The sequence below is a fragment of the Podarcis cretensis genome (genome assembly GCF_951804945.1).
Source record: "Podarcis cretensis genome assembly, chromosome: 12".
NCBI classification, from domain to species: domain Eukaryota; kingdom Metazoa; phylum Chordata; class Lepidosauria; order Squamata; family Lacertidae; genus Podarcis; species Podarcis cretensis.
Window position 1 is genome coordinate 18,337,490 of NC_137181.1, and position 16,178 is coordinate 18,353,667.

Consider the following 16,178-nt stretch of genomic DNA (forward strand, 5'->3'; position numbering starts at 1 on the left):
TTGGCCATGCTGGTTGGGGCTGACTGGAGTTGCAGTCCAAACCATCTGGAGGACACTCCATTCGTGGCCCCTCATTTGGAGGTTTAGACTATGAGGTCAGGTGTGGCGAACCTTTGGCCCTCCAGATGTTGCTCAGCTACAAGTCCCACTGACCCTGGCCTTTGTCCATGCTTGCTAGGATTCATGGAAATTAAGGACATAAGATGCACCTGTTGGATCAGGCCAATGGCCCATCTAGTCCAGCATCCTATTTGCACAGTGGCCGACTAGATGCCTTCTGGGAAACCCTCAAACAAGAACTGAGCACAAGAGTACTCTCCCTTCCTGCAGTTTCCAGAAACTGGTATTCAGAAGCATCACTGCCTCTGAAGGTGGAGGCAGAGCATAGCTATCATGGCTAGTAGTGACTGATAACCAGTCCTCTTTTAAAGCCACTGAAGTTGGTGGCCACCACTGCCTCCTGTGGAAGTGAGTTCCATAGTTTAACTATGCACTACATGAAGAAGTAGGGTGGCACTGTGGGTTAAACCACAGAGTCTAGGACTTGCCAATCATAAGGTCGGCAGTTTGAATCCCCGCAACGGGGTGAGCTCCCGTTGCTTGGTCCCAGCTCCTGCCAACCTAGCAGTTCGAAAGCACGTCAAAGTGCAAGTAGATAAATAGGTACCGCTCTGGCGGGAAGGTAAACGGCGTTTCCGTGCGCTGTTCTGGTTTGCCAGAAGCGGCTTAGTCATGCTGGCCACATGACCCGGAAGCTGTACCCTGGCTCCCTCGGTCAATAAAGCGAGATGAGCGCCGCAACCCCAGAGTCAGTCACGACTGGACCTAAGGGTCAGGGGTCCCTTTACCTTACATGAAGAAGTACTTTCTTTTATTTGTCCTGAATCTTCCTCCATTCAGCTGTCCATGAGAGAGGGAGAAAAGACATTTCTGTCCACTTTCTCCATGCCATGCATAGTTTAATAAACTTCTATCATGTTTGCCTTTTCTCTAAACAGCCTTTCACAAGGAAGTCATTCCATCCCCTTGATATTATTTCTGCACTTTTTCCACTTCTACAATACACTTTTTGAAGGAAGGTGATCAGAACTTTACACAATATTCCATTTGTGGGAGCACCATAATTTGTATAATGGTATTGTGTTATTGGCAGTTCTTTTTTCACTTCATTATTCAATGATCCCTAGTAGGGAATTTACCTTTCACTGTCAGCTCAGACCCTACACGTTGTAGTTCGGCGACATCTGGAGGGACAAAGGTTCCCCACTTTTCTGTTAGGTTAATGCACCTTTAACTAGAGTGGAAGAGCTGCATATTCTGAAGTAGATCTGCATTCCCACATTATGATTACATATCTAAAGACTGAGCTATGAATTAGGAAGCTTCCCCCTCCACTCATTCTGAATCTTGCCCCAGCTGATTTACCTAGCTGCATTGTCGATATATTTATCCCTTACAATGTTGTTCTTAAGTACGAAAGAAAGTTTGAAAATCACTGGCAATGCAAGATTTGCTGGAAGAATAAGGCTATTGCTTTGAAGGAGAAAATAAGAACATTTTTCTTCACTAGAGAGCTGTTGAATGCAAGAGAATTGAGATTATTTTCATACCTATTTACGAGATCCTACAGTAATAGAAGCTGCTGTCAAACTAGTTTAGGGTGTTCCTTGCCTTGTCTAGTCTTGCTGACCTACTGTTTTATGTAATACCTTTGCTGAACAGGAAGAGTCGCAAGAGGCTTGCCTCTAACTGCTGGAGAATGGCATGTAGGGATTTTTTATGGTTGTGGTTGTGAAATAGAAAGAGAGCCTGTCTCCTTTTCTAAGATTCTTTCATGAAGGCAGCAATGCCTGTTACAAATTCGTAAGGCATTTGAAAGCAATGTGGGTTTTAACAACGACGCATATAAATGTAAAGCTTCTTTTGAAGATTGGTTTCAAGTGTCGCACTGATAAGAATCAAGTGTTAGGTTCAAAGTGCTGCCCACACAGTACTTCACTCTTTCCCAGCCTGGCACTTTCCAAACATTGTTGGACTACACTTCCCCCCAAGCTCCAGCCTGCATGAAGGGATGAAGGAAGTTGTAGCCTACAACATCTGGAGGGTGGCATATGGAAGATCTTCCAGGAGACAATAAAATGCTGTTAGTTAGTCAGCATCACTACCTGTTTTCCAGAAGGATAATTGTGGTTTGTGATTTGAGGATTCTGCATTTTCATCCTCTGATCAGTGGCCGTGTCCAGGGAAAGGGGAATTGGTGTACCTCTGTCATGGTACCTGGTTTAACCTTTCAGCCAACAATACTTGTTTATATCTACAAGCGTGCTGGTGCAAGACAATACTGCAAAACTATGCAGGTTCTCTAGTAGATATCAACAAATAACTAAATGCCTTGCTTAAAGTGCAAATACCACTTTGTTGTGGTTCTCACCTCTATTTCTCTGCTAGTATTTTCATTATGGTTATGGAGTATTTAGGACTTTCTTGTAGCAGTTGAGGTATATTGTACAACAGAATAATAATCACCTTTTGCATGTCGCTCCCAAGTTTAATGGTGACATTGAAGTTCACCCAACTGGAGATTCCTGTCTTGCTTTTCTTTATGATCTTCCTAATATTTGATTGCTGTGTAATGGAACTGATGTATCAGAAAAAGTTGTGTTTGCTAGTAATCTTTTAATATCAGCTTCATTGTCACCATAGGCAGCTGGGCATGGAGGAAGCTGGCGTGTGAATCTCAGCCTTACTGTACTGGAGCCAGAGTTAGAAATAGAGGAAGCTGACTTACATTGTGTCCGAGCCACTAGTCTACCTAGCTTAGTACTGTCTATGCTAACTGACAGTGACTCTCCCAAGATTTCAGGCAGGATTCTCTCCCAGCTCTACCTGGAGATGACGGGAATTCAGCTTGGGACATTATATTTGCAGGAGTTATGGCACTTTCTCAAATTGGATGGAGAACTTAGGGCAAATGCACTGTTAGGGTCAATCAAAAGGCAAATTCAGTCTCCAGAAACTTTCAAATATGGAACTTCTGCACTCTGAGTAGGTCTTGTGTCACTGCATGACATCTCCACGCCTCAATCCTTGTGACTAGAACTAGGCAGTGTTTTTCTAGTCATGAGTTTTCTCAACTAGAAGTGGACTGTAGTCCATCAAACAGTTTATGCCACAATAAAACTGTCAGCCTCGGCGCTGCTAGACTTTTTGTTCAACAAAAACATGTCGTGGGTACTTATACTTTGTGGATACTAAAAATGAGGTTGTCATTTGGTAGTTATATAAGAGGCTAGAAGTCATCTAAGTTTTATTTAACAAGATTTATATACTGCTTAATCAACAAAGATTAGCAGTTTACATAAAACAATATGATGTATTCATTTTAAAAAATACCGATAAAATCAAATGTTGAAGTATAGACACATGCACTCCCCCCCCCCCCCAGTTTTAAAACAAATGTATATGATAAAATTATATTTGCAAATCCTCATTTTGACTGGTTATTTTTATTTCATGCACCACTATCAAGATGTCAACTAATTGTGCTACATATATGCATAAACCACATGCACACATAGTGCTGTTTTTGTTCAAAACCTTCCTGCCCGTAGGTGGAATTAGCAAAGCTTCTATAAATATAAACTTTTGTGCAATGTATGAACTATGAAGGAGCAGCACAACCATGTCTTGGCTAATGAGATTAAAATAAGATAGTTTTGCTTTCTAATGGGTTTTCTTTCTGAGCATGAAATCAAAGTGTGTCCTCCCTCCCTCTGCCAGTTGTGCTGCCAAAAGTGATGTGATTGGGTGGGGAAAGTATGCACTTAGTACCACGTAGCTTGAGTAGTAGTTTGCAGGATGTTGTTTTCAAACAGCAGAGGGAGTGTAGCAGCAAAGCAATGGGCAGGGCAAGAACATGAAAACACCCAGTATGTAGATTTTGATGAAAAAAGAAAGGAAGGAGAAAATGCAGAAAACTTTAGTGACTTCCATTAAAGAGGAGCCTTGTCAATATTTTTTTTCTTTGCTGTGCTGGCAGCAACATAATTGACCTAATAATTATTTGGGATATATTTTCCTCCAGCAGTTTTCACACTTCCTTTCAACAGTTACTTTTAACCCTGGTTAACTCTACATTTCATTTATTGTGTAGAACTTGGGGTTGCCACCAAATGTACACTTAATAAGAATGCAGTTTTTAACAGGTGTACCTGTACAATTATATTTTCAAATATCTGGTTGTCATCATTCACACTCCTTGTTGGTGTATGCTTAAGAACAAAGGTTAGCTTCCCATATTTTAAAAGTGTGTGCATTGACTCTTCAGAGTGGTGTGGAAGAGAATAATGCCGACGAGGCAGAAAACTGTTTTAGTCTGCTGCATAGGTTCTATATAGATTCTGCTAGATATTTTGAAATGTAACTTCCACCCCTCATTTTATATATTGCCTATTTGTTGATGATCTACAAGAACTAAGAGTTCTACTACTCATTTATCCACCTCAGGGACCTGGTGACTTCCCACTTTGCAGAATGCTGTGCTTGACTGACATTACATGCATAAGTTATCACGGTTAAATTTCAGTGACCTGAAAGGGCAGAGGAGGGAATAGAACCACGGGAAATGGTGATCCATGGCATGCAAATTAAGCATCCAACTTGCACATGCTTTACATCATACAAAAAGCCTCAAGATCAAGCCAAGGTATCTGCATATAAGGCCGAAATGTCTCCTGCCTGAAATTCTGGAAGGGTGCTGCCAGTCCGTGTTGACAGTACTGAGCTAGTTTGGACCGATAGTCTGACTCAATATAGGATGACTTCCTTTGTTCCTATGTATCATTGGGAAGCAGGGAATGGAAGAGTTACAAACAAAAGGTTGTGACTGTGACAACATGTTTGGAAACTTTTGAGTATGGAATGGGGAAAAAAGATGAAATTATTCTAACAGCTTTCAAGCAGCAATCTTCAACAAATCTTAATAGGAATTAAGATTGAGGTTGAATCCTGACAAGACAGAAGTACTGTTTTTGGGGGGCAGGAGGTGAGCAGGTGTGGAGGACTCCCTGGTCCTGGATGGGGTAACTGTGTCCCTGAAGGGCCAGGTGCGCAGCCTGGGAGTCATTTTGGACTCACAACTGTCCATGGAGGCACAGGTCAAATCTGTGTCCAGGGCATTTGTTTATCAGCTCCATCTGATACACAGGCTGAGACCCTATCTGCCCGTGTACTGTCTCGCCAGAGTGCTGCATGCTCTGGTTATCTCTTGCTTGGACTACTGAAATGTGTTCTACGTGGGGCTACCTTTGAAGGTGACCCATAAACTACAACTAATCCAGAATGCGGCAGCTAGACTGGTGACTGGGAGCGGCCGCTGAGACCACATAACACCAGTCTTGAAAGACCTACATTGGCTCCCAGTACATTTCTGAGCACAATTCAAAGTGTTGGTGCTGACCTTTAAAGCCCTAAACGGCCTTGGTCCAGTATACCTGAAGGAGCATCTCCACCCCCATCATTCTACCCGGACACTGAGGTCCAGCACCGAGGGCCTTCTGGCGGTTCTCTCACTGCGAGAAGCAAAGTTACAGGGAACCAGACAGAGGGCCTTCTCAGTAGTGGCACCCGCCCTGTGGAACGCCCTCCCACCAGATGTCAAAGAGAACAACAACTCCCAGACTTTTAGAAGACATCTGAAGGCAGCCCTGCTTAGGGAAGCCTTTAATGTTTGATGGATTACTGTATTTTAATGTTTTGTTGGAAGTCGCCCAGAGTGGCTGGGGAAGCCCAGCCAGATGGGCGGGGTATAAATAAATTATTATTATTATTATTATTATTATTATTATTATTATTATTATTATTATTATTATCATCATCATCGTCATCATCATCATCATCCCCTGGAAATGAATGGAACTTCTTTCCAACTTAACGTACTACCATACATACCAGGAGAGTTTGTAGCTTAACTGTCACGGTTGCAATCTGTCAAGCAAGATAAAACTAGCAAGCAAATGGATAGTTGGCACACAGCTTGTACGAAAACTGTTGCCATGAAAGCTGAAGATTAATTATACCCCTCCCATTGCAGCTATATAGGAACATTCCTGGATTCATATGCTTCAAGATTAGGCCTCCTGGAACCTTAGTTGACCGAACGAGTTCAAAAGCTTCTTCTGTCTTAAACCAAAACAAATTCTGCCTATCCCTGATGCAGATCAGTGGAAAGCTGTGCAGGGCATGTCCTAATATTGGCTCCAAGCACAACAGGTTTGTGATTAACCGTTCAAGAATGTTTTAGTTGCTCATTTGCTATAGTCTAACAATGCCCTTGGCTCAGTACCACCTGCTCTCTCCATGACAGAGTTTGCAATCTGATTCATCTAGGGTAAACAAAGCACACTTGTAATAAATGAACTGCAAACCAGAGTGAAGACTTGGGTCTCTGTCTGCTCTACATTCCGTGTCCATGCTCTGGTCATCTCTTGTCTAGAAGAGATTACTGAATCTCCTGTCTCTTTGCTGTTTCTCCAGTCATGTTCTAACTTGCTTGGTTGATTGAGAAATGTGTCTCCTATGTAAGGTTCTTTTTCTGACTTAGTCCAGCAGCTAAGGCCTTGCAACTGTCCATTTTAACCTCTTCTGATAGCTACCTGTCAGTCTGCATTGACTTCAAACTCCCTGTCCTTGGCTGCACTCCAAAATGAGTGTTTATATGTGACTATAAGAGAGTCATTTGTGTAAGGGGAGATTCCTTTGTGCTGGTTCCCACCATCCAGTTGGTGGGTATTGTTGAGTTAGAAATGGATCAGAAAACGTCAACCAAAATGATCAAAGGGATGGAGTTGCAGTGAAGAAAGGCTGCAGTGTTTCAGACTTTTTAGTTTAGAGAAAAAGTGAGTAAGAGGTGACATGATAGAAGTTTATAAAATCTTGCATGGCATGGAGAAGGTGGATAGTGAAAAGTCCCACCCCCATAACACTAGAATTCATGGGCATCCAATGAAGCTTTTATGGTGCACCTGTGGAACAGTGGCCTGTTGGAGTCAGAGGATTGGACCAGCTAGCCCTGCCCATGAACCATAAGAACTTAGCTGTGGCTCATTTCCAGGGAACAAGGCTATTTGTGGGGTGCAATGAGGGTGAGGGCACACCCCAATCAGTGATTGTTGTGGATGGCTTCACTCCTGGGTGAGAGATTGGAGCAGCCAAGGTGGGCGGGCTGTGAGTTAACCTGGCTTCCAAGTGAGAGATGGATTGTTGGGGAGTTGTATTTGTGTTGAGAGCATGAATGAAGGTCACAAATGTGAAGTATTTGATGATTTTGCTATTTCATATTGCCTTGTTGTAGTCATTGCACTTCCTGCATCATTCTTTTATGTTATTCCACTTTGGGCCAAACAGAAGCAAACAAACAAACTAATATGGTGCTGATTTAAATGGACCAATAGTCTGAATGCATACAGGGCAAGTTGACATTTGGTTTTTCATTGGCAGAGAGATTTTGAGTGTGTGAGGAGGGGACACCTTCAAACAGGCCGTAGTTGTGGAGTTACCAACCGTGGAATAATTTCTTGTTTATTATGCTTTTTTTTGGTTTGCAGGATCCAAACTACTGGATACAGGTGCATCGTCTAGAACATGGTGATGGGGGAATCCTTGACCGTGATGACATTCTCTGTGACGTCGCTGATGATAAAGACAGAGTGAGTATAAATGCTTGGAAGATTGTTCTATATAAGCACCCAGAAGCTTTCACTCATGGTATTCACTGTATAGCTAGAGTACAAAAGGAAAGATGGGATAGAAAGGGCATTTTGCAAGGTTTGAAACAAATAATTTTGGGATATGAAAGAAATCATTTCACATATTTATGGCAGTGCTAGTCCTAATTGCAAATCAGAGTGAGCCTTGGGTCATCAGATGGTGTATGACCACAAACCTCATAGTCCCCAGGCAGCATGGTCAATGTTCAGGAATGGGAGTTGCCATCCACCCCCATCTGGGGGCCCAAGGTTGAGGAAAGCTGGGATAGATTGTGGGAGACAAACAAAAAATTCCAGTATTGTCACCGTAGCACACTCAAATAATTTGAAGGCAAGAATTAAATTAAGCAAGAAAGTATACTTAGTTGAAACATGAGAGTGTTGCGTGTTAAGATCTTTTTAAAGGCATAACAGTCCTAAAGACCCTGTGGAATGTATCTCCTCCTTTAACAGGAATGTGGCCCTGGTCAGTATCTGGTTTTACTAGAAAAAGGTGGAGGCCCTTTCTCATACCTCAAAGTGGACTGAAAGCAAGTCTCACTGATACAGCCAACCACTCCCTCCACACACCTCTCTTGACTCCAAGACAGCCGTTGGGAGGGGATGTGAGAAGTCAGATGACACACTCTAGTGGGTAGATTTGGCTGTGAGGCCTCCATTTGTTAGTCCTTTCTGTAATGAAGTGGATTAAACTTCCAAAAAGGCGGCAGCGGCAGCGGCGGTGTGTGTGTCTTCTGAAAAGATTGTACAGGCAGAACTCTCTTAAGATGACATGAATGCATGTAACTCCCCCCCCCCCCATTTTACTATGTGGCTTTTACATTTTTAAAGGTAACTTGTCATCGCTCATGGTATCCCAAAGACTTGAGCATATTTGAGGTTTTGTTCTTCTAGCACAACTTTTAATACTGACACTGTGTGTGGGTGTTTTTATGTCAACAGTTTATGGCTCACAGCTCTTGACTGCTGCATTAAACAGGCAACCTCATTACTGTATTACAATAGTAAATGCTATTGTGTCTGTGTCAGCAGGTGATATACCTGTCCGACAACTGAAGATTATCTCCCCCCACCCCCACTCCTCATTCTCCCAAGTTCTCTCCCCTTTCTTGTGATGACAGTCTCTCAAGTTGTTGGCACTGTGTTCATGGGGATGTTGTAATCACTCACAGTCGTTGTAGAACTGCTGGATTGCCTTGAATTGGTCATTTGAGTCTCCTTGCTTGTTTCTGCCAAATGCTTCTGCCCATAGTGTTTGCCAACGGCATACCTTTCTACACCCACTTGGAGTATAGCTGGCTTTTGATGCTTAGCCATTCTTTCCCCTTGTCATGAATGGTTTTCATTGTACATTGTTAAACCTTCTCTATTTATAGCTCAGTCAACTTGGTATTGTGTCCTCTGGCCTGCACGCTCTCAGGCGGGGTATTTGAACATGTGCTTTTGAGGATCTGTTTAAAGGCTACTGCACATACAAGTTGCAGTCCTAAATGTGCAGGGGCTCCTTGTTTCCCCACCCCCACCCCCATAAAAAGGAATGCTTAGCTCAAAATGGTTTCTTGCTGTCTTTATGTTCAACACAGAATGTCTTTCAGTTCTCCTTATGACTGGCTCAGAATGGTTTTCGGTTGTCTTCCGGTGAATAGAGTAAGCTGGAGAAGGGGCAGAGTTTTCTGGTCACAGCTCCTGATATCTGGTCCTGTTATTTTGCTGCAGTTGTTTTCAGTATATGGAGGGGGAGTTGATAATGACAGCCCACTAAGATCTATGAGAAAGCTAAAGCAGATTATAAAGGAGAGAGACCCACATATGTCTAGCATAATCTTGAACCTTCCTTTGGGAAAAGATGGGCTACGCATTCATTCAAGTAAGGAGCAAAACACTATAACCTCCAGACTGTCTTTGTATGAACAAAGCCAAATTTTCATTTCCGTATAACATTTTGTAAGCTGGTCACAGGTTGTGTTGAATTAAGTTCTGCTCAGAGTTGTTGTTGTTTGTTGTTGTTTAGTCGTTTAGTCGTGTCCTACTCTTCGTGACCCCATGGACCAGAGAACGCCAGGCACTCCTGTCCTCCACTGCCCCCCGCAGCTTGGTCACACTCATGCTGGTAACCTCGAAAACACTATCCAACCATCTCGTCCTCTGTCGCCCCCTTCTCCTTGTGCCCTCCATCTTTCCCAACATCAGGGTCTTCTCCAGGGAGTCTTCTCTTCTCATGAGGTGGCCAAAGTACTGGAGCCTCAGCTTCACAATCTGTCCTTCCAGTGAGCACTCAGGGCTGATTTCCTTCAGAATGGAGAGGTTTGATCTTCTTGCAGTCCATGGGACTCTCAAGAGTCTCCTCCAGCACCATAATTCAAAAGCATCAATTCTTCGGCGATCAGCCTTCTTTATGGTCCAGCTCTCACTTCCATACATCACTACTGGGAAAACCATGGCTTTAACTATACGGACCTTTGTTGGTAAGGTGACGTCTCTACTTCTCAAGATGCTGTCTAGGCCTGTCATTGCCCTTCTCCCAAGAAGCAGGCGTCTTTTAATTTCGTGGCTGCTGTCACCATCTGCAGTGATCATGGAGCCCAAGAAAGTAAAATCTCTCACTGCCTCCATTTCTTCCCCTTCTATTTGCCAGGAGGTGATGGGACCAGTAGCCATGATCTTCGTTTTTTTGATGTTGAGCTTCAGACCATATTTTGCACTCTCCTCTTTCACCCTCAATAAAAGGTTCTTTAATTCCTCCTCACTTTCTGCCATCAAGGTTGTGTCATCTGCATATCTGAGGTTGTTGATATTTCTTCCGGCAATCTTAATTCCGGCTAGGGATTCATCCAGCCCAGCCTTTTGCATGATGAATTCTGCATATAAGTTAAATAAGCAGGGAGACAAAATGCAGCCTTGTCGTACTCCTTTCCCAATTTTGAACCAGTCAGTTGTTCCATATCCAGTTCTAACTGTAGACCCAGTGAAATTAATGAACCTAAGCCATGTCCATGAACTTCAGTGTGTCATCATAGGTCTTCGGCTATTCTTCCATGAGCTGCAGAAAGTTTTATGGCACTAAACTCTAGAAATGTTTTTATATTGGTTTTATGTCATATCCACACTGGCATAACCTTTTGAGAGCCTTTCTGGAAGGTCAGATTCCTCGACAATCAGTTGCTCATTGAATTCAGATTTGCTTTTGCATTTCCAGATCAGGCAAAGCGTAGTTGATCTTTGTACAGTGCAAACATTTCCTAATAGTTGTCTCTTTCTGTTGTAGAGAGATACAGAAGAGATACATTTTCCTAAAGGGTTGGTGTGTGCTTTAAAACAATGTTGTTATTCTTTCAACAGTGTTTAAAATTAGTGTTTCTATTGCTACATTCATGTTTGAACTGTAAAAAGAATAACTATGAAAAAGTGAGTTAAGGATGTGATTGAACAAAATGCCCCCTCTCCCCCAAAAATCTGTGGCAAAGTAGCTTGCATAGGCATCTTAGACATTGTGCTGACATGGTGGAGGGGCTTTAACTAATTGGTAGAGCCCCTACAATGCATGTAGGAAGTCCCAGGTTCAATCTCTAGTATCTACAATTAGTCAATTGAAACCCTAGAGAGCCACTTCCTGTCATTGTGTAGGCAATACAGAGCTTGATGGGCCCCATGACCTGATTCAGCATAAGGCAGCTTCTTGAGTTCCTATGAGTGGTTTGTGTGTACTAGTGAAAGAAATCTTAAAAGGTTATAACTCTGAATAAATGAGCTTGAAAACTGTGTACAAGATTTGTACTCAGCATCACTTCAAGAGTCTCTTGGGGTTTATTCAAAACCACGATAACACAGGAAGCTCGGGTAAAATGTATACCGCAGATGAGGAAGCCAGGCCAAGAAGATGGCCTTGTGGTTGACTAGCACAATCAGGAAAGCCGTAATAGGCAAGAGCACTTCCTTTAAAAAGTGAAAGTGCTTTCCCAAGAAAGGAAAATGAAAAAGCTTCTCAAACTCTGGAAAAAGTGCTGCATGTTTTTATGCAAAAATCAATACTGCATTCTAGAGGACAATATTGCTATCAATGTTAAACAAAGCGTGTTCTCCCTAAAATGAGAGCACGGGTTGTGGTGGGGGCTCCCAGGCCAGCCCTCTGTTGCCAGGCAGGTTAATGGTTATGGCCTGGCGCAACGATTGGCTGACCAGGTTGCTGGGGCAAATTGCATGTAGCAAATTGGGTGGGACCTTAGGCTTTAAATATTGGGGCTCACTGCTTCTGCTTTCTTTCGCAGTGTGCATCGGATCGCCCGCCCGCCCGCCCTGTGTTCCAGTTGACCTTGCTTTGCCTGTCATGGGGTCGTCTGCCTTGGGGCAGGGGCCTAGTAGGATTTTTGCCATTTGGCTGATTGGCTGGTGCCATCTGGTTTTTGGCTACTACTTAGCAATTCGTCACAACTTGTAAGGTTGCGGTTAGGGATTGGTTATAAAAATTGGTGGAGGAGGGGTCAGGATAGGCTATGCCTGCCCCTCCAATGGTGCTGGAAGGGAATTCCATTAAAGGAATCCTGGAGCTTGCCACGATTTCGTCCAATCCCTGAAATGGGACCAGGGCCGTTAAGCCTTGGGGAGCTGGTTGGGTGAGCGGTGAGGGACTGTCGCTCAGCTCAACTGATCCCCAACATTGTTTTCCCTTCACTGGCGTCCGATGGAGTTCAGATAGTCAGTTCTGTCCCAGGCGGGGGAACAGATAGTCATAACCAATGCCTAAGCAACCACTCACAGATTTTGTATTTTAATAAAGTTGTAGCCAAAATAGTGCCAAAAACCTTAAACTAAAATTATGTGTGATTTGTGAATTATTTTGAGGGGTGGCTTGGGGACCTCCACACGGAAAGATCTATGAGGGAGGAACTAAATTGTTAGATAATAGATGGGAGAGCACTGTAGTTTTTTTAAGGGTACTGGGAATAGTAGCTCAGTGAGGTGAAAACTATAGTTCCCATGATTCTTTGGGGGAGCCATGTTCTTTAAATATATGGTGTGGATGTGACCTCAGCCTTCATTCTGGAAGACGTCAGGCAGGTCCCTCCCCCCCCCGCCCCCGGGATGTTATCTGAGGGCAAGATGTGACATTCTGTGGCAAATCGACAAATTGTTAAAGAACTTTAAATGTGAAACTTCTGATATTCTAAACAGAAATAGGCGACTCGCCTTTACAGTTTGCTGCCTTGACAGAGGGTTGGCGGGTAGCTTATTAATGCCATTAAAAAAAAAGATTCCTTTATCATTTGATGGAAAATCTCCATTATAGATGGAGGGTTCTAGCCGACTGCATTCTACTCAACGAAGACACATTGAAAGCAATGGATCTAAGTTATGTCTTTTAATTTCAGCAGGGTCTGGGCCCTACATATGACTAACATTGAGTACATCTCCAAATTACAAAGCGTTTAGTTGGGCTTGCTCAGCTGCCATTTTTTGTTGAAGTGACTCAAGAGGTCCATTGGGTGGCTGCGCAGCTATAAGGAGATGTGACATAATGTAAAAACGTACCTTCCCTGATTTGGCACATGCTGAAAGACTTTGAAGGTGCTTGTGCAATGTGAGGCAGCAAGCCTTTCTCTACCTTCTCTGCGAGTGTGATGATTTGAATAGATATGGATATGCAGAGTAGGGAGATGGTGTGCTTTCTCCTGCTGGCGTAAACATAAGTCAGTGCAAAGCCATATCAGATTTGTACTGGCCTGTTTAGGAATTATTCTGCTGGTATGCGGCTGGTACTGACGGCAGAGTGTGTCCCTCCCTGCCATAATGTGCAATTATTTCAGCAATTATTATGATATTTCTTACCACTCCCTCTCCCCTCACCCTGGTAAACCTTTACCTCTCTGATGCTTGAAAGAAGACTCTGATAATAATTTTTAAATGTATTTTTTTAATGAGCTGGTACATCATAGGGGCTAGGAGTTTGTGCTTCGGGTCAAGGAGTTCAAATCTTAAATAGCCTACTGTTCAGAACTTAGCCAAATTTGAACATGATGATAAACAGACTTTCTGGCTAATTGTGAAGGGTGATTGGGTGGCATGCACAAGCACACCAGTCACTCTGAATAAAGCACAATAAGCCAGAAAATCTGTCATACTGTTACAAGCAAATGTGACTTCACCCTCTCTCAGCTTTATCTCCCCGCCCCCCCAATCTCTGTAATATGGGAATAATAGTTCTCATCTACTTTACAGGGTTGTTATAAGAATTATAACCAGATAATGTATGTGAAGCACTTTGAACACTTCAAAGCACTATAATGGAGAATAAACATGTTCCCCATTTATCGTTGTAACAGCTTCCTTTGTGGTCTGTTGTGCTACGGTTGCTAAAGGCTGTCAGCTATTCGTTTCCTCACCTTTTGCTTAGGAATATAGAAATGATGTCAACTGTGTTTGCAGTCACCTGTTTTCCAGTGGAGAAGCATAAATTCCTTCGCTTGGCTTCCCATCCCTTAATATTCAGTCAGCATTTTTGCTCCCTTATAACTCTTCATCTCTTATTTATGCACTTGGGAGTGCCGAGATGCAAAGCGAGGCGATGAGGGGGTAGGAAAGTGGAGGTGTCTAGACCAGATTTCCCCATCAGTACATCAGCGTTGCTGCCCTTGATTTGTGAGGTTGTTTGTCCTGCCTCCTACTCCTGCTTTGCAAAACAGATTAGGGTGCTATCTTCTTCTTGTTGATCAGGCACATCCTCTGCAAAGACTTGAGAAAGGGAGCCCAAGGAATTTTGTTGTGTGCTTTTGTTTTGAGAACTGTAGGTGGTGGGGACGAGAAGTTCATTTTAGTAGATCAGTGCTGAACTGGAGTTCATAAAACATTCATTGCACAGAGCCATGTTAAGTGATCAAATTGCTGCTGAAATTTCCAGCGAGATAACAAATTGCTTTATGTGCAGAACCCCATTTTAAAGCTCTGCAAGGGTTCTTTATCCGTTTAATTAATGTCTGGCTGTTATTTGCCTGGCTGTAGAAAATGCAGGGTTTAAGCAGCTGAAGCGCTGTGAGCAGGGTGTGGGGTGTGGGGGAGAGACGATTGAAGGAAGTACAGTAAAGCAGCTGGAGATGAGGCTAGAGTATTTTACATATTGGTAGCCTGATTCTTTTTTTTAATTTCCCTTGACCCTCTCAGACTTCTATTTACACAGATGTAAGTCCTGCTGAACTCAATCAGCAGCAAGTGATTGAGGTGAGCAAAAGAAAGCTGACCTCTTTCCCCCTGTAGCCTCTGTTAGGAATCTGATTCATAATGCCGTATGTAGCTTGTGCCATTTGTTTCTAAAGCTCCTCATTGTAAGTCTGAATTGCTTCTAAAACACAGTACAGTCATGCCATATGTGTTGATGACCGGGAGAGCAGAAGCTTTCATGGTCCAATCTGCTGCAGTGGTAATTGCTGTTTGAAATACATTTTGTAGCAATGTTGTGAGCATTGCTCATGTTCTTCCACCAGCATTGCCCAGCTGCTTAGTAGTGAGGGAGAGGTCCTTTGCACATGCTCAGAGGCATCCTTCTTTATTATTTCACATGTTTGTGGGCTCCAGAATCAAACTGAACCCTGTGAGCCCTGTGTGATCAGCTTATGCTTATGCCTTCTTTGAATGTTCATCTATAGGGGGAGGGGTCATAGCTCAGTGGTTTCTGTGTTGCATGCAGAAAGTCCTAGGTTTAATCCCTGGCATCTCCAGGTAGGAAATCCTGCCTGCAGTCCTGGAGAACTGTTGCTTATCAGTGCGTAGTGCATACTGAGCTAGATGGACCAATGGTTTCTGCCTCTGTATAAGGCAACTTCCTATGTTTGCATTATTCCCATCCATCCCTGGAATGTCTAATGAATGATTCAGATATAGAATAGCAGGTGACCTTCTGCTGGGGATGGAACACCTCTGAGGCCTAGATTTGCCATTAATGTAAAGGTGCTCCTGCATGCATTTCTTCCTGTTCATGCTCTCTGATATGCTCACATAGCTGTGTTCTGGTTTTACTTTCTCTCTCTGTTGTCTTCCCACATTCTTTCTGTAAAATTGTTCCTTCCTTGGAGCAGAGATTTCTTTGTTTGTTGTGGCTATGTCATAAAGCATTGTGCTATTGCCATCATAATGTATGGTTATTTCAAATTAGAGCTGATGATTGGACTGCTTTCAAGTAGCAAAGGCCATTTCATTACTTTAGAGCAAGGGTGCAGAACATTTTTCAACCCAAGGACTACTTTATCTCAAGTCCAGCCTCCTGGTGGTCGAGCCAAAACAAAAATGCGTAGTGCCAAAGCCCGGTGGGTGGAGCTAAATCAAGCAGTGCCACCCAGCATGCTCTAAATCATATACAGTACCCCTCATACATAAGGGACGTGGGTGACGCTGTGGTCTAAACCACTGAGCCTTTTGGGCTTGCTG

The 16,178-nt window shown here is 43.2% G+C and overlaps 1 protein-coding gene across 3 annotated transcripts in view; it reads left to right on the plus strand.

The window, feature by feature from the left end:
• PARD3 (par-3 family cell polarity regulator) overlaps positions 1-16,178 on the plus strand; it is a 567,153-nt gene that overhangs the window by 70,471 nt on the left and 480,504 nt on the right. For all 3 annotated transcript variants that reach the window (XM_079996388.1, XM_079996385.1, XM_079996386.1), the window contains exon 2: positions 7,605-7,706. In XM_079996388.1, coding sequence (XP_079852514.1) covers positions 7,605-7,706 — 102 coding nt within the window. The remainder of the gene's footprint in view (positions 1-7,604; positions 7,707-16,178) is intronic.